The sequence below is a fragment of the Schistocerca cancellata genome, chromosome 5 (assembly GCF_023864275.1).
Source record: "Schistocerca cancellata isolate TAMUIC-IGC-003103 chromosome 5, iqSchCanc2.1, whole genome shotgun sequence".
Classification (NCBI taxonomy): domain Eukaryota; kingdom Metazoa; phylum Arthropoda; class Insecta; order Orthoptera; family Acrididae; genus Schistocerca; species Schistocerca cancellata.
Genome location: NC_064630.1, coordinates 603,982,518 through 603,999,610, shown reverse-complemented (window position 1 = coordinate 603,999,610; position 17,093 = coordinate 603,982,518). Strand labels below are relative to the sequence as shown.

Sequence of the window (17,093 nt, the reverse complement as noted above, 5' to 3'; positions counted from 1 at the left end):
GAGGCCCAGCGGTCAGTCACCATTCCATTCATCACCCACCATTGTGCACTGGGCACCAAATTGGTGGAGCAGGTTGACGTTACCACGGAAACTGGAGAGGTGTCTGGCAGTCGGTCTACACAATACAGCGTCCAGGACTGTGGAATAATTAGATGGAACTGCAGCAGACCTCTGCGTTTCTCTGCACTGTGGAATGTTCAAATACATTAACCCCTCTAATGTTTGGTGGCTGTACGATTTGTAAAGTGCCCATTTTCCGTTGAAACTCTTTAATAACAAAATTAAGAAGTTCATACGCCAATTCCATTGATGAAGAAGTCGTTCAGGATTCTGATCTGTAACTGCAGGTCTCTTTTCTGCTTTTCTTATGCAGATGGCGGCGGTTCCAACGACTGGGAAGCTCACAATGGATGTGCGAGAATTATAGACTCTGTTAAGACGAATTTTCCGCTTTAAAACTGGCAAATTTGGCATTCTCATTTCCCAGAAAGTTCTGCCGAAGGGATAGGAACACACATTCCATTCTCGAAGGGAAACATGATTTCTTCACAAAAGACGTTTCAGCCAGTTACGCGATCTCTGGGTAAGTGTAGTTTCTTTTCTCTCGAAGATTGTGAATATCCGTTATGATGTCTCGGAGTGGTCCAGTTTAAACTTCCACGCTGTCGTTTACGGAGCTCCTGGCGTCTTTGCGCTGTGCCTATGTGCAGAGCTTCTCATTTGGTTCTAGGTGCTCACGCGCATATGACTTGCTGAGGAATAATTCAATTGAGAAGGGCTGGAGATGGTTTAACGCTGCTATGCATTTTTAATTAGTCGAAATCGAAATCTTCGCGCTCTTTGGTGGCGATTGACAGTTGCGGCACCAACATGAGTTTCGGACGGGTCTTGGAGAACACACTTCTGGTTGCAGAGTAAGCACTTTGATTTAGGCTTTGGGCAGGAGAGGTGACTGATGAGTCGGGACTTGCTACCGCAGGGAAAACATCTGCACTTCAGCTCTAAGTACTAAAGGAGGGCCGAAATCATCATCGTCTAGCCATTTCTGCCGCCAGCCTGTTTATTTACGCATAGACCGAATTGTAAGATGACGCATCTACGAGCCAGCAGAAGCCATTTAGAAACGAATGTACGAGTAACTCGCTCTCCTACGAAGGCAAGTCCACGAAGTCACGCATCCGGTTTGTTGCTTTCAGTGCGCTTTTTTGGCAGTCTATTGATGTTCCCTCCTATCTTTCCGAGAAATTCCTATATCTAATTAACAACCTGCGCAGTAGCTGGCCGTGTCCGCGAATTCTTAACGTGTGTGTTTTATATTCCCTGCCTACCTTTGCCAAGGTTATACTTTGAACTGTATTCCCTTATCTGGCAATAATGGTTCTTTTTCAGATGTCAGTGGGTAAAGTTCATGTTCAAAGTCAATAAATGTATTTGTTATCGTGTTCATTGGTTTCCATTCATGGATAAAATATAGGTTCTTTTATTAATATTGCTATGTGAGTGATGCGGTATCCGTTTGCTTCATGCTTAATTGACCCACCCTTATTAATACTCATTTAAATAAGACGTTTTCCGTTGCACGACAGTGTATCAGTCTTCAATTAATTTGCATGAACATTTGAGGTGGTTCCTCATTCTGCTGGGCACCATAATTTGATTCTGTGTACCCTAAGGTTATGCTTCGAACACGACCGCACTGTTGGGCTAAAATCACAGGGTGCGGTTGGACTAAATGCGCAGATAACGTCTTCACAGGTCGTGGAAGTGTAAAAGTCGCGCAATGTTTGGCCCATGCCCACTTTCGAAAAAGCCAGTGCGACTTGGACACATGATGACTGACGGTGCCTAGGATAGGATATAGGCCACAGTTCTCAAAGAAAAGGAAGCATACAATTGCTCGCACTTGTTCGTGACACAACTTGTTTCGAGAGTGGGAATCCGCCACAGAACAGTTAGTAATTTGTTTCACTTGAACAAATTAGAGATTGGTTAGGAGTAAACATACTGTTCACAGGAGAGACGGCACAGTTTGTTACGTGGCATTCGATTGGAAACACGTCAGACGAACTCTGTCATTAAAAAAACTGACTTTTTTGCTGGCTTCTTCATGCGGAGAGCGTCGTTTTTTAAAAGCACTTCTCATTCGGGGTTCCTCTGAGACTTCTACGCAGGTCACGAAGTCGACTCCTGTAGACTTCTTCACGAGACACCGTGTCTTCAGGGGACGTCTTTCTGCGACTACTTAGGCCGCAGTCAGCCACCTCGTAAAGCAGTATTAATTTAAGTTCTGATTGTCTTGGGGTATGCGGAATGAGGGTGACGAGAAGTTGGTAGGCTCGTTTCTTTTTAAAGTTAAGGGTACCTTGTGAGGAAGCTCTCGATGACTCGCTCATGATTCAGGTACTTGGGTTTCTGCATGTGCTTTCCTTCACCTCACAATGATCGACGCAGTTGTCATTTCCCATGCGGACTCGTGTGTCTGATTTATTTCGATGGCGTGTGGGTTAGTTACCACGTTCTTTTCTCTACCACTTCTGCGCGGACTCTGTTTCTCAGTAAGTGTTTCTAATTACATTCATCGTAAGAAACTTGTGGTCCACTTTTCTCTTATCTCCATTGGTTTGGAAAAGTAAATGTTTCATTCAGAAATCGTATTTTTGTTTCTCTTTTGCCATTCATTTCTGTTGATTTTGGCATGGAACACACCCAATTTTCATTTGTCAGAGTCTTTAATTTACGAATCGTTTCCACTGCATACAGTCTGTCGGATCACGTCTGAGACCGGGGGGCAATCTGCATATCGATAAGATTCATTCGATACAGATCAGAGGCACTTTAGTTTTACCCATAGCCCATTTGCATCTTGCAGTTCTTAAGTTTATGGTAGAGTGTGTAATACATACTGACGTAAATGGAAATGTTTTCGCTGCAGATGATGAAGGGAATGATACAGACTCATTATACACAGTGAGCGCAGTAGTTTACCTCTCCCATGATCACTTTCATCAGTACGTAACAGGTTTTCTGCATTAGAACTGTAAGTAAACAACGTTACTGCTCTATAAAATACCGAAATTTTTTGAACTAGTCTTATTTCTCTGTTGAAAGGAATAACAAGAATTTAAAAATTTTGCAGTAAGTTACAGTTTGAGGAGTATCTGATGTTATGGTGTAATATGTTCAATAAAAGCTACCAATTCGAGACACATTTTTCAAATATGTTATTATTACTTACAAACAGCGGTTTACAACGGTTTGCTTGTCAACGGATGGCTTTCACTGGATTTAATGATTAGCTGTTCATGTTTACTGTACCGTGTTATCAATAAAAATGTTACAGTTATTTTCCAAAACTTGCGTTTCCCAAACGGTACAAAATCCGTTACGAACACAAATACATATTATTGCAGTGTGGGAGCTCTCCAACACAATGATGAATGTTTCTATAGCACTTATTCTCCGCAAAGTCAATCTTACATTAAAACCAGCTATATTAGTAGGCACTGGTAGCACACACTGTATAGACTCTGTAGGTCATTAAATGCAGTGCAGCCATTTGATGATGAATAGTTTTTTCTAAAAATATGTAATGCATTGAGTAGCTTGTAGCTATGAAGAGACGAGTATTACATGAATTTAAAGTCGGTACGGAAAGGTCTACCAATACGCAGTGTTACGTTAGGTGCATCGCGGAAAAAGACTTTAACTCTTACGACTGTAAAGAGAAGTATCTTCGATATTTAACAAAAATTCTTTTGCACCACCGTCAGCTGCCTTCAAATACTTTGTTACTGCTATCAGCTTCTATCGTTACTAACGACCATCAGACACAGGAAGATTTGCGGTTATGATCATGATTCAGGGATCTAACAGCGGCACTGTTACAACAGTTTATAATTACACTGGGGTTGAAAGAGTTGGATTATTACTTCAGGGACGCAATGGATCTTTTGAACAATGTTTAAATTTCGTATTTTGTGTTCTGTTACACAGTTCCTGTTTTTTTCGTTGTATTGAGTGGGACGGAAAACCACGAACGTATCCAGTTACTCTAAATCAAAAGCTTCTTTTTCAAAAATGGTTCAAATGGTTCTGAGCACTATGGGACTTAACTGCTGTGGTCATCGGTCCCCTAGAACTTAGAACTCCTTAAACCTAACCAGCCTAAGGACATCACACACATCCATGCCCGAGGCAGGATTCGAACCTGCGACCGTAGCAGTCACGCGGTTCCAAACTGTAGCGCCTAGAACCGCACGGCCACTCCGGCAGGCGCTTCTTTTTCCAGGTAATGATTAGCGACCACTGGAATTGGTAGCAATTATATATGAGGTACATTCAAATGAAACCTGGTCAGTGCGTCTACCTTCGCCTTACACGTAAGGTGGCACCACGTAACTGCGGGTATGATGGCGCCATCTACTGGTAGAGAGACTGACGCGTGCGCACCTTTTGATGTTGCATAGCGCCAGTGTGGTTTCACGCCAAAGAAAAGGTGGCCACGCAAGTTATCGTCCACTACTGAACACGCAGGCGAGTAAGCACGAACAACGAGGAGTGATTCGATTTTTGGCGGCGGAGGGAGTTGGAGGCCGTGAAATGTAGCGACGGATGAAGGCTGTGTACGGTGAGCACAGTCTGGGTCGTTCAAGTGTTGTGGAATGGCGCAAACGATTCGTTGAGGGGCGCGAGTCACTGGAAAATGACGCTAGTCATGGACAGGCTCATCGTCTCATCGAACTGGAAATGGTTGCGAAAGTGAATTCTTTAGTCTTGGACAACCGCAGAATCACCGTGGACAAGATCCATTGGTTACTGGGTATTAGCGTGAACACCGCCCACACCATAATGTGAGAATACCTGAACTTTCGAAAAATCTGTGCCCAGTGGGTACCACACCAACTGAGCGCGGAACAGTGCCATACTCGAATGGGGCTGTCTTTGAGTCATCTGCAACGTTATCATGAGGAGGAATACGGCGTCCTGTCGCGTATTGTCACAGGTGACGAAACATAGTGTCACCATTTTGTACCGGAAAGCAAGCGTCAGAGCAAGCAGTGGAAACATGCCACTTTACCACCTCCAAAGAAATCAAAGGCCGTGCACACCAGTTCTGGTATGGTCATGATGTCCTTCTTTTTTGACCACAAGGGTTCATTGGTTGTCGAGTTCCTGGAACGGGGGATCACCATCAATGCCCAGCGTCATCAGGCCATTTTGCAGAACCTTAGACGAGCCATCGATTCGAAACGCTGATGCATGTTGTCCAACGGGACTATCCGCCTGCATGATAATGCCAGCCAGCACATGGCCAATGCGATGAAGACGACATTTGCAGCAGTTTCGGTGGGAAACGTTGGAACAACCACCGTACACTCTCGACCTTTTACCGTGTGACTTTCATGTGTCTGGACTTCTAATACAAGCTATTCGTAGACATCAATTTGCAACGGACGTCGGAGTGTGTGTCTGGGTAGCTTCTTCAAGCATGGAATCGACTGACTACTGTCGCAGTGGGATAAATGTACCAACGGTTCTGGAGATTATTTTCGAGTATGGATACTGTGTATAATTAACTACATATTTGAATTAGTAAAATCGTTGTTACTGTACGCCAGTGACCCGGTTTCGCCTGAATGAACCTTATAGATTTCCACAGCAGGTGATTATAGTACAAGATCCATTTAAAAAATACTTGCCTTATCTAATGAAAATAGTTGTTGCTTGAATGCTCGAGATTATGCCGTTCAATGTATAGGGTGATTCAGTTGCCCCTATTGTTAGATTTTATGCAACTCGCAATACCTTCAAACACCACATGCAAGATTTTCATATTCTCCCGTTCGCTACATGGAAACTGTCAGCCCTACAGAAAAAATGAACAGGAACTTTTTGTAGGAAACTTAATATAGTTAAATGTTCTATTAGAATGTATTTTCGCTGGATGCCCCAGTTTTTGAGTTATCAAAATAATCGCGTTTTCTTTAATAATTCTGAAACTACGACCTCTACTGAAAATATATCCCAGTACAAAATTCGGCTAAATTAATTTTCCTACAAAAAACGTCCTGTTCATTTTTTATTTTTTTTTTTTGTAGGACTAATACTTTGGCTGTAGTGAGCGAGAGAAAATGAAAATTTTGCACTTGGTATTTGAAGGTCAACCCTATGTATACCAGTTACGAAAAGTCATGCGTGTAAGTAGGCTGTTTATGTTTTCTTATTGGCAACGTTACGTAGCGCTCTGTATGAAAATCACTGGCTGTGCTGTGTGCAGTCTGTGGCTAGTTTGCATTGTTGTCTGCCATTGTAGTGTTGGGCAGCGGCAGCTGGATGTGAACAGCGCGTAACGTTGCGCAGTTGGAGGTGAGCCGCCAGCAGTGGTGGATGTGGGGAGAGAGATGGCGGAGTTTTGAAATTTATTAGACTGGATGTCATGAACTACTATATATATTATGATGTTAAGGTAAATACATTGTTTGTTCTCTACAAAAATCTTTCATTTGCTAACTATGCCTATCAGTAGTTAGTGCCTTCAGTAGTTTGAATCTTTTATTTAGCTGGCAGTAGTGGCGCTCGCCGTATTGCAGTAGCATGAGTAACGAAGATTTTTGTGAGGTAAGTGATTTGTTAAAGGTACAGGTTAATGTTAGTCAGGGCCACTCCTTTGTAGGGATTTCTGAAAGTCAGATTGCGTTGCGCTAAAAAAAAATATTGTGTGTCAGTTAAGCACAGTCATGTATAAATTGTTCAAAGGGGACGTTTCATATGCGGAATCATGAGTAAAAGGAAATAGGGGAGATAACTGTAATACACGTAAAGAGAAAGAAGAGACCTGTTGTGGAAGGGCACTGGCGGCACGCCAGCGGCGAGAGCCGGATGTGGAGGCGGCGGCGCCCGCCTGTGCGGGGGCGGTGGGGGCGGAACGCGCCCGTGGTGGCCCTGGGCGGGGTGGTGCTGGTGCTGGTGGGCACCATGCGGGTGGTGGTGGCGGCGCGGACCGACCTCGCCCAGGCTCAGCTCGTCCTCAGCGAAGTCGTCCTCCGACACCGGAATTTCGCTCTCCAGGTCAGACTCTCCGCGCTCCGTCGACACTGCAATCAGATGCATATGGGAACATTCTGATACTACAGACACGAGTAATTGTATTTAAGATACTTGTATCGACATCAAATGCTGGATAATTTCACAGTATCGAAAGAAGTACCAGATTTTCAATAATGTAAGTATCGAACGGTGTGAGACAAGATAATGAAATTCTTAGAACAATAGGAAGACATGAAGATCATTTTCCCTGGAATACAGAAATGAGGGAAGAATTCCTAAGGCCAACAAGAAACATCATCACATTGTCTTTTCTCAAAAGTTGAAGCCACAAAAACCCAACAATGAAATCTATTTTCCTAGGCAGTGTGTCAGAAACAGAATAGGTCAACTACATGTGAGTTTAATTAGAATAATAGTTTAGCATGAAGTCTCGGCAAATTTGTGTAAGTTTACGTTAAGGCCAACATTTTCTTTTGTGATACCTTTACTGCTAACATTTTTATTAGATTTTGTACCCACGTTGGTTGATTCAAATCTTCTTGTTTAGCCTTTTATTTGAAAGATTCCTTTTATATTTGATACAGCGCTTCCGTTTTACAAAAAATCTTGTGGTAATGTGAAGTATGTGTGTCATGAAATGTTTGCAACGACTAAATTCTTATATTTGGCTGCAATTATTTGCCCTTTACAACTCAAACTTGTATTTAATTTTATTCTGGAGTATACGAGCAAGCAATGATAGTCTATTTTCCATACTTCGCCGTACATGCTAAATGAATTCTTTTCTTTTAAATAATATCTTAAAAATATAGAGACGTTATCTGTATCTTGCCATACCATTGGTACAGAATTTTTGTTGCAATATTATCACGATATTGATAATATTTTAAGTGTTGGTATCGTACTCAGGTATCATAATCAATCCGGTATTGGAACGTTCCTTGGTGAACAGTGAGGAAGTCGCAAATATTCTACAGAAACGATACCTCAGACTTATAAAAAGAAAACAGTGTATAAGGAGAAGCACATGAGGAAGGAGAAAGAATGAAGAACTGGTCGAAAAAAAGAAAAAAAAACACTTGTCACCCTTTCAAAAATGTTTCTCCATTATCCAAACTGTTACTACTACTGAACCTTCAGTCACACCTGCTTGTTGAATCAAAGTCTTAACTTGCATGTTACCCCTAATACGACAAAAATTTTTAACTTGTTTTCAACAATCCTAGTTGCTAAATGGCTGAAATATTCACCCTGTTTCTGTAGCAAATTACTTTTCTAACAGCTTACAGAGGCAACAACAATTTTATTTTCAGTATTCCATATATTTATGGACCGTATTCAAAAATTTAAAATATTGTAATAATCCTTACATTAAGAAGCATAATCTTACGTTAAATGTTTAGTAAAATAAGTCAAGTGTTAAATTTAGTAACTGCGTATAAGGCTTGAAGAAGTGCAAATGCGGGGTGCAAATTAGATTCATTCAGCGTTTGATAATGATGGTACATAACGACTTCAAACAAACTTTAAATATTTCCAATTTCCTTCAAACTTTTCAAGCTTCTAGCCCCACAAAGAAACGAAAAGAACACAGTTTCATGCTGTGTAAATGTTCGTTGTTCATTTCGTAAAACTTCAGCCAAGCATGACGTTTTAATTTATTAACTACTATCTTTATTCGCTACCCACTTTGGAGACAGTTTCCACATGTACCACTAAAAATATTACATAGCTACATTATTGTACAGTCTAGTTAAGGTTTTGCGTCTTCAACCGTAAAGCTTTTACATGTTTGTCTTCAAACATTCAACACATTAACACATTTGTAAAGCAGTCGTACGTTTGGAGGCGTTATATACAAGGGAAATTGTCTTTTTAAAGGGTCTAGATGAGGGTTGATACTGACGCAGATACAAATCTGACAACTTCATATTTAAGCTCCAGAAGTGACACAGTTTCCACTTGTCACATTTATCAATATCAATTTCTTGTTCGACTTGAATTGAAACGATATTTTGTTTATAAAATCTTCGGTTTATTGATGTTTTCAATTATTTTACATTCTAAAAGCAGGCAGCTTACGAGCGAATATATGTATATCTATCATTAAATGCTGATCAAGTAATTATAATGAAAAAAATTGTTTATACATTTATTTCACCAGGCATTGAAACACCTTTAACGTTCTCTCTTTTATCTATCCAGACATCATCACAAAGTTAGTACTGCAATGTACATAAGACATCTGCTGAATATCATAATAATGGAATTATAGTAATGTTAGACTGTTAATATACTGTTATTTTCTCTGAACATAAAGTTCTTGACTAATGGGTTTAGTAATTTTCTAAGAGAAAAGTATGTCTGCATTTAAACAGATGCAAATCACGAGAAGAAATTAAGTCATCCGAGAAACAGCGAGGACCAATAGCGAAAATTAACAATTGTGAAGGAAGAAAAAGAAAACAAAAATGAACAGAAATCTATAAAGCTGAAAATGTTGACAAAGACACACTAATACTAGTTAACTGATGGTCAGATGGGAGACACCTGGGAGATACCGAGAGATAGAACACAATGAAGATAACGAATGTCCTCTTGAATGTTGCATGGTTTTGGATCCTAGCATTAGAGAACTATATTGTGTACAGTTAGGATATATCAATAATTACAGAGAGTTATTAAAAACATTGCTACCAGAAAAAAAATGCATATAACATGATGATACGTGTCAGTAAATTAAAGATTAGCTTCTTTAAATATAAACAATTCTGAAAATCGCATTATACAATTTGTTGGAAGTACTAAACTGTATAAGAATTAAACTGCTAACAAAAGTTTATGTGATTTCGGGGATACTGTGTTTTCTGTGTGCCGTAAAACTATTTATCGAAGGTCACTTTGTAGGGTTGCGTGTTCGAGTTGAGTTTTTAGGTGACTCTGAGAAGTATGTGAAGGCTTCTGTTTTGTATTTGTCATCTTGATATTGGAAATTACAGAACCAGGAACATAAACACGATTCTGGCATATGAGCTGCTCCTCTCTAATTACACAGCTGATCGACATCTGTATCCGACCTCAACAGTGTTATGTCCTTACTCCACATGGTGCAGTGAAGAGATCTGGAATTTATCCTTACATACGACGCTGAATGTTACGACAAGGGAACTGCACCTCCAAATTAGTTGTTCTTTCTAATTCTGAAGCATAAAATTTCTTACAACATCAAGATCTGAATCAGGTTCCTCAGAGTCGAACGCCTTCAAACTACAGTACGAGCGCTAGCGACCTCATGTGCTGTAACGCGTAGTGTTTAAATAGATCAGCAAAAAAATTATTCTTCAAAGAAAAATTCCTTGTTTTCAGTCAGGTATACAGAAAGGAGAATGGGGCGTGTGAGATAAGTTGAGAAATGTGAAGAAATATTTTATGAGTATCAGATGACAGTGTGCTACATTTTCACCAATCTTCAGGTAAACCAAACGGGTCTACTCATTTGAGAGGTTTATTAGAAGTAATAAGATTCTCTCAAGAATAGTTATCTCTGATTTCAGTAAATATGCATACTGATAGCGTGCACGATATTTGTTCCACATTCTTCCCGCTGCTGTTATACTATTTTTCAGACGGGTAGTAGAAATTCAATAAGCCTCTCGTAGATACACTGAAACCAGAGCACCCTGAACGGTACATCGATTTCACTGAAATATAAGATCACAATTGGATTTTTTTGCCGAGTTCTTGGGAAAGTACTACGTTTGCTGCATTTTTAATGATAACATTAAGTACGCACAGAGACTATATGACAAACATTGCAGTTGTCCTGAAGTCTTAATTACTTACTATTATTTTTGTAACTGATACTATGTTTAAATCTGTTTTGGAGGACAAAATTAGTGAACTTGGGCTATCTAAATGTAAACAGTTATTTACGACTCCATAATTTACCATCATCAGCCGTTTACCATCCACAACTCGATAAAGGTCTCTCCTGAACTCATGATTCCATTCTTAAGCCATATGCCTCGATGTTACTCCCATTCTCTTATTAACTCTTTGGATTTGTTTAAAGAATTTCTTTGGTCCATCTACCATCCATTCACCTTTTCACACCTCAAGTCAACTTCCATTCATTTTCATTAAAATCATAATATCAACTTCCACTCAATTTCCCTTGATTCATTTGATTGATAATGGATATAACACTTAAGAAAACACGAGACACGTTCACAGGATTTCTAAAAGCATTGTAATGTTTCGAGATATTTGAAATTATCAGAAAAGTAGGAGAAATCTATAGAGATTATAAAAATGTGTATGTATTTATGTAAGTTTGTTCCACATCTCCTCCTAAACCAATGGACCGATTTCAATAAAACATTATATATTTACCTCTTAGTGTCTGGAAAGTATCGCTGCTGGGGTAAGAAAAACCTACTAATCAAAGGGCTGAGGGTAGGGGTGAGAAAGAAGTGTAGCTAGCGACGTATGTATACGCAGACTTCATTAATGCAGTATTTGAGAATGAGAGAACTTGCTGACTTGCAACAAACCTTTACGAAACTGATTCTCACAGACAACCCCCGCAAAAGTCATGAAAGGAGAAATATTTGTCGTTTACATTATTTTCACTGTTTATGCAATAAAACTGCCGCCTCAGGCATTATGTTTTAATTTCTTACTACTTTACTAGGATTTGTATTCACGACACATTTTCCAGACAGTAGTCACAAAATTATATCACTGGACGACACATTGTTCTGGAGATAAGACGTCATAAATACTGAGCTGTGTGAAAATGAAAATAGAGGTCGAAATTCGCTAGAGATACAGTTGAAAATGTACACAGTTATGTAAAGAACAAACTACATAACAAAGGTTACATAAAACTGACATTTCAGTAACTGCAAGAATAAATCCACATGATCAGGACATGAAGTCTGTGTACTTAGCCACAGTAATTTTCTCACAGTTACTTAACATATAGTTTCAGTGCAAATACAATTAACAGTGCTCAAGTTTTTATGTAAAGCTTCTAAAGATTCAGAACAGATTAAAAATATGTAATGTCATAATAGGGAAACTGCACAATAACAATGATGTGTTATGGCTCTATTTAAATTTAAATAAATACACTGCCCAGTACTCGAGACTAACTACATCGTTTACCCACGTGAATAATATCACTGGACTTCGTCATTTTGTATTTGTGCTACGCTGTGTAGGATGAATGTGTGAGTGTGTGTTTGTACACCAGTCTTATTAGCATGGGGAACCACGAGACACTGAAAAGGAACCGTGAAGTTGTTTACCAGTTAAGCTAGTTATTATTTGAACAGACGTAAAGAGAATAATAAAGAACTGATGGCAGCGTTTTCTGTATGTAAGAACTGTAGTAAAGATCACCTGTCATCGAATTAGCAGTATACTGTAACGGGATAGTACAAAGTTAGTAGCTAATTAATTTTCTGTTTTATTTCATAAATTAGCACTTAGAGTAGAAGGAGTAGTAATTATAAATTACAGGTGAAAGAATTTCAATGGTTAAATTTACTGCTCACACAGCTTTCAACAGTGAAAGCGAGAAGAAACTGCAGGTCATACAGATTGGAATGAACAGTCTACCGAGCACAGAATTGACCTGTAGGTAAACTGAAGAAAGACGAAAGTAATGAGAAGCAGGAGAAGTCAGTATCGTGAGCAACTGATCATAAAATTTAGAGACCACAAAATACACGTGGAGAAGGAATTCTGCTACAATGGTCGCGAAATAACATTTGACAGAAGAAGCATGGAGGACATAGGATGCGGACTAGGAGGAACAAAGAGAGCTCTTAAGGTCAAAAGAAGTCTACTGGCATCAAATATTGACCCTCACTTGATGAAAAAGTTACTGAGAATGTGGGTCTCGAACGTAGCATTATATGGACGCGAAACACTAAGTGTAGCAATACCGGAAAAGAAGAGAATAGAAGCAATAGCGATGCCGTGCTGTAGGTTACAACTTAGATGAAGTGATTAGAACCAGCAATTAAATGAACATATAAAAAACAGTGCAAAGACGGACGGACAGGATGATATGACATGTGTCAAACATCAGGGATTAATTTTTATGATACCAAGGCCGTTCTTCCCAGCCTGTGTTCCGCGGAACACATTGTTACGCAGGGAGTAAATTAAAAAAGTGGTCTGCTGAAAACTATTAATATCAAGGCGTTTTTTTCGACCTTCTGACGATACTAATTGCATTTGTTCTAATTTTATTATGATTCCTGTGTTTTAGTCATGATGTGAAATTGAAGCAATCGATGAATATAACAAGTTTTCCTCGTTTTTTAAAAATTCTCTTAACCATCAAAGTAAAGTTGTTCCATAAAAGTACCAGGATTCTCAAAGTGTTCCTTCAGAGGAAAGGTTTGGTAACCCCTGTAATTGATGAACCTCTGCAGGGTAAATACTGTAGTGGAAAACAGAGGTTGAAACATATCCAACAAGTAAATTTGGACATAGAGAGCTACTGCTACACTGTGATAAAGAGTATGGAACTACAGAAGGGAATTCCTTGAGTGCCACATCAAAAAACCAATCAGAAGACTGATGACATCCATACACACACACACACACACACACACACACACACACACACACACACACACACACGATTGGAAATTCAATATTAAATCCCATTCTTTTTTTCCCAATGTGTTTACTGTACATATTTCCACTTAGCTTGGTTTTTTCAGTTCCTCCATTTGTTTCCTAACTTCCTCTATCCTAGTGCCAAACAGTACAATATCATCACCAAAACACTGATTGAGATGCACAAAATTAGCATATGCCTCTTTTTGTTTTTTTCTAGCTTAGGGGTCTGAACAGTTCCTCGAAGACTGCTGAGAATGGTCTTGCTGCTATGGAATCTCCTTGCTTCACGCCTGTTTCAATCACTAATTTGATTAATATCATCTTGAAGGCAAAGTGGAGTTATATCATCTACCTCATATTCTTCAGTGTACTAGCTCAGATTGAGTGAATGTTTATTTCTCCAGTGGTTGTTGGTAAGACTCTGCTGAAATCAAATCGACACCATTCTCCTAATTTATGAATACCAGGTAAAATAATAGTTCTTTCACATTCTGTAATTCTGTAAGTCCATTCGTAGTTTATAAGTGGGCCAAGGGACTACACAAACTTCTGAGGCCAGCTCACTCCTTTCATGCTTAAAATCGATTTTTTGTGTATTGTTCTGGATACTGTAAGTTTAGATTTTATATGTCATGAAGAGGAAGCTGAACGACAAAAAATAAAAAATAAACATTATTGACCTATTCCCCTTCTTATGAGCTGGAATGATGTTCGAGTTCAAGGAAATATATTTCTTTGCAGACATTTTATATAGATATTTTTCAAATTCCTTTTGTATTAATTTTTTTCCGTTTTGAGTCATCTGTATTGACAGACCATTATCTCTAGGATCTTCCTTCTCTTAATTCCACGAAGCGGTTTATTCGTCTCATCTGTTATTACATTTCTAAATCATTTCTTTTGCTTATACACCCATTTAAGTTTGTACAGTTTATCTCTTTGTAATTAGTAAATGCCATTTAACTGAAGAGGTGTAATATTCAACAAAGGTAAATTTCTTCTTTGGTTTCACTACAATATTGTAGGTTTCGATTGGTTCTCGTACCAACTGTTTTTGAATCTTTTCATCTGTTCGGAGACATTTCCAAATAGTTTTCTTTAATTCTGAATAGTCTATCATGTTAATATTTTCGTGTGATCGTAACTCTCACCTTCTGTTTAATATCTTCCTTCCCCCATTAGAAATTTCCTCTTCTTTTGACTTCGTCGAGAAAATTACATAAATAATTTCTTCATAAGCAGTCTAGATCACGTTTCATTAACTGTTACGACCAATTTCGGCAGATTTGGACCATTTTCAGATAATTAAACGTGAAACAGACCGCTTTTAACTTATGAACAAAAAAGGATAACTGACTTGTCTTTCAACAAAATGACTCCTTTCAGAGATAATTTTTTATGACTGTTATTTTAGTGGCACAACAATAGCGTTCCAATACCACTATGGGTTCGCGGAGCATAATCAAATAGCAGGCTGTTGATAATAATGTTTGCTGAAGTAGAACGTAAGTGTAGATATACCACGCACAATATTTTTGACTCAAATTACGTAAACAGGATGTGTAATTCGAAATAAAATTTACTAAGGTGGTCCCAGTACAAGACCTACACACAGAGTTCACTTCTGAGATTATGTAAAACACATGGGCAACGTCAAGAGGACTGGAAGCGTCTTCGATTCAGAACCGCTTTCGTGACAGAGCACTGTCACGTTAAATCTCAAAGACGAGTAGGACCAAGAGTCCTTCAGGAAAGTCGTTGTCACTTTTTGGAATTTCGAAGGTAGGGAACGGTCATCTGGTGAGAACTAAACAGACAAACGTCATGCTAGACAGGGCGAATTGATGAAAGGTAGGTGGGTCAAAGGAAAATTAACAGGCACCAGAAACTAAATTAAGGTTGTCGTGGTCCATAGCCGATAAACTGCCCAAATAATATAAAATTACATGCTTGAAATATGTGATCCCAGCCAGTTCTCATTCCATGGAACTGCTACATCTCACACAGTAGTTCCCAAGGACAAAGTAACTCATTTAATTAAATCCTCAACATAAATATGTACTCGTAATTACATGTAATCATACAATCATTATCGTTAATATGTAAATCAAAGAACGAATCACCCAAAAGAAAATTAAGCGTTAATTCGTTAATCTTAGCGTGCTACGACTACCTAAATCAGAAGACTACGCTATGGTGTTGCGACAATGAGAGAGGAAGTGACGGTTTAGCATTGCCAAGTTAAACTGAACAAAATTTTTATATTACACAGGTTTCGCTCAAGAGCGATGAAAATTGGAAAACATTTAAAGTATTTTAATTGTTTGTACTGTTTATAGTACTTAGCAATTTACAATCATGTTACGTTCCAGAAAGACATGCTAAGTGCCTACGTGCAGCACGTCTATCTCAGATGTTTATTTCCAGAACATCCTCTGTTCCCACAGAGGAGAAATAGACGGCTGAGCCAGACTGACGTGTAGGTAGTACCAATTAATCACTGCGCTCTTAATAAACGCGTAATTGCTGCCATCGGTTTTTTGCTCCAAGTAATTAATTGGAGCTCTGTGATCAGACGCACAAAAGTAACGCCAGGGCTTCGTTCGGGCACAGCCCCCTGGTATTAATTCTGGGTGCTGTGTCGGCCTTCCCACTCTAGTGCTACTGGCGCATTACGAGTACACGAACTCATCAGAACCTCCATTTTGTTAAATGGAAAAGAGACTGATGATACACAGAACATGAGCCAGATTACCAACAAAAACATATATAAATATAACGTTATTTAAGCATAAATTCTATTGAAACTGTATTGTCCATTAAGCAAATAGTCCCACGTATGTCGAGCCGAGCTTATGAGGGCCTATGGGACAAGTTGTGCCAGCTACTATAGTCTCCTTTGTAGTATTTCCTCGCCGAAAAAGAGCTGTGTCTGAACTGCTACTGTTTCGTGCTCCGGAGCGCAATGAAAACGTGCACTGTTTCTTTTATGCATAACGATGAGAGATTATGATGGTGTGGAGCCTTTCCTGAGCATATGGAAGGAAGGGAATTCCGTTCGTTACATATGGTTCTTTACAACAACCCATGGCTTAACCATACAGGTAAGATTACATTTTAACGTAGGAAATTAAACACAGTCTAGCGTCAATAAACTACACGCTATTACACTGAAGCGCTAATGGAACTGGTATAGGCATGAGTACTTAAATATGGTTCAAATGGCTCTGAGCACTATGGGACTTAACATCTATGGTCGTCAGTCCCCTAGAACTTAGAAGTACTTAAACCTAACCAACCTAAGGACATCTCAAAACACCCAGTCATCACGAGCCAGAGAAAATCCCTGACCCCGGTACTTAAATACACAGACATGTTAACAGGAACAATATGGCGCTGTGGTT

At 39.1% G+C, this 17,093-nt stretch overlaps 1 protein-coding gene across 2 annotated transcripts in view; it reads right to left on the bottom strand.

The window, feature by feature from the left end:
* The window catches only part of LOC126188023 (uncharacterized protein C6orf132 homolog), a 289,046-nt gene that overhangs the window by 4,723 nt on the left and 267,230 nt on the right, over window positions 1-17,093 (bottom strand). For both annotated transcript variants that reach the window (XM_049929441.1, XM_049929442.1), the window contains exon 7: window positions 6,836-7,094. In XM_049929441.1, the coding sequence (XP_049785398.1) occupies window positions 6,836-7,094 (259 nt within the window). The remainder of the gene's footprint in view (window positions 1-6,835; window positions 7,095-17,093) is intronic.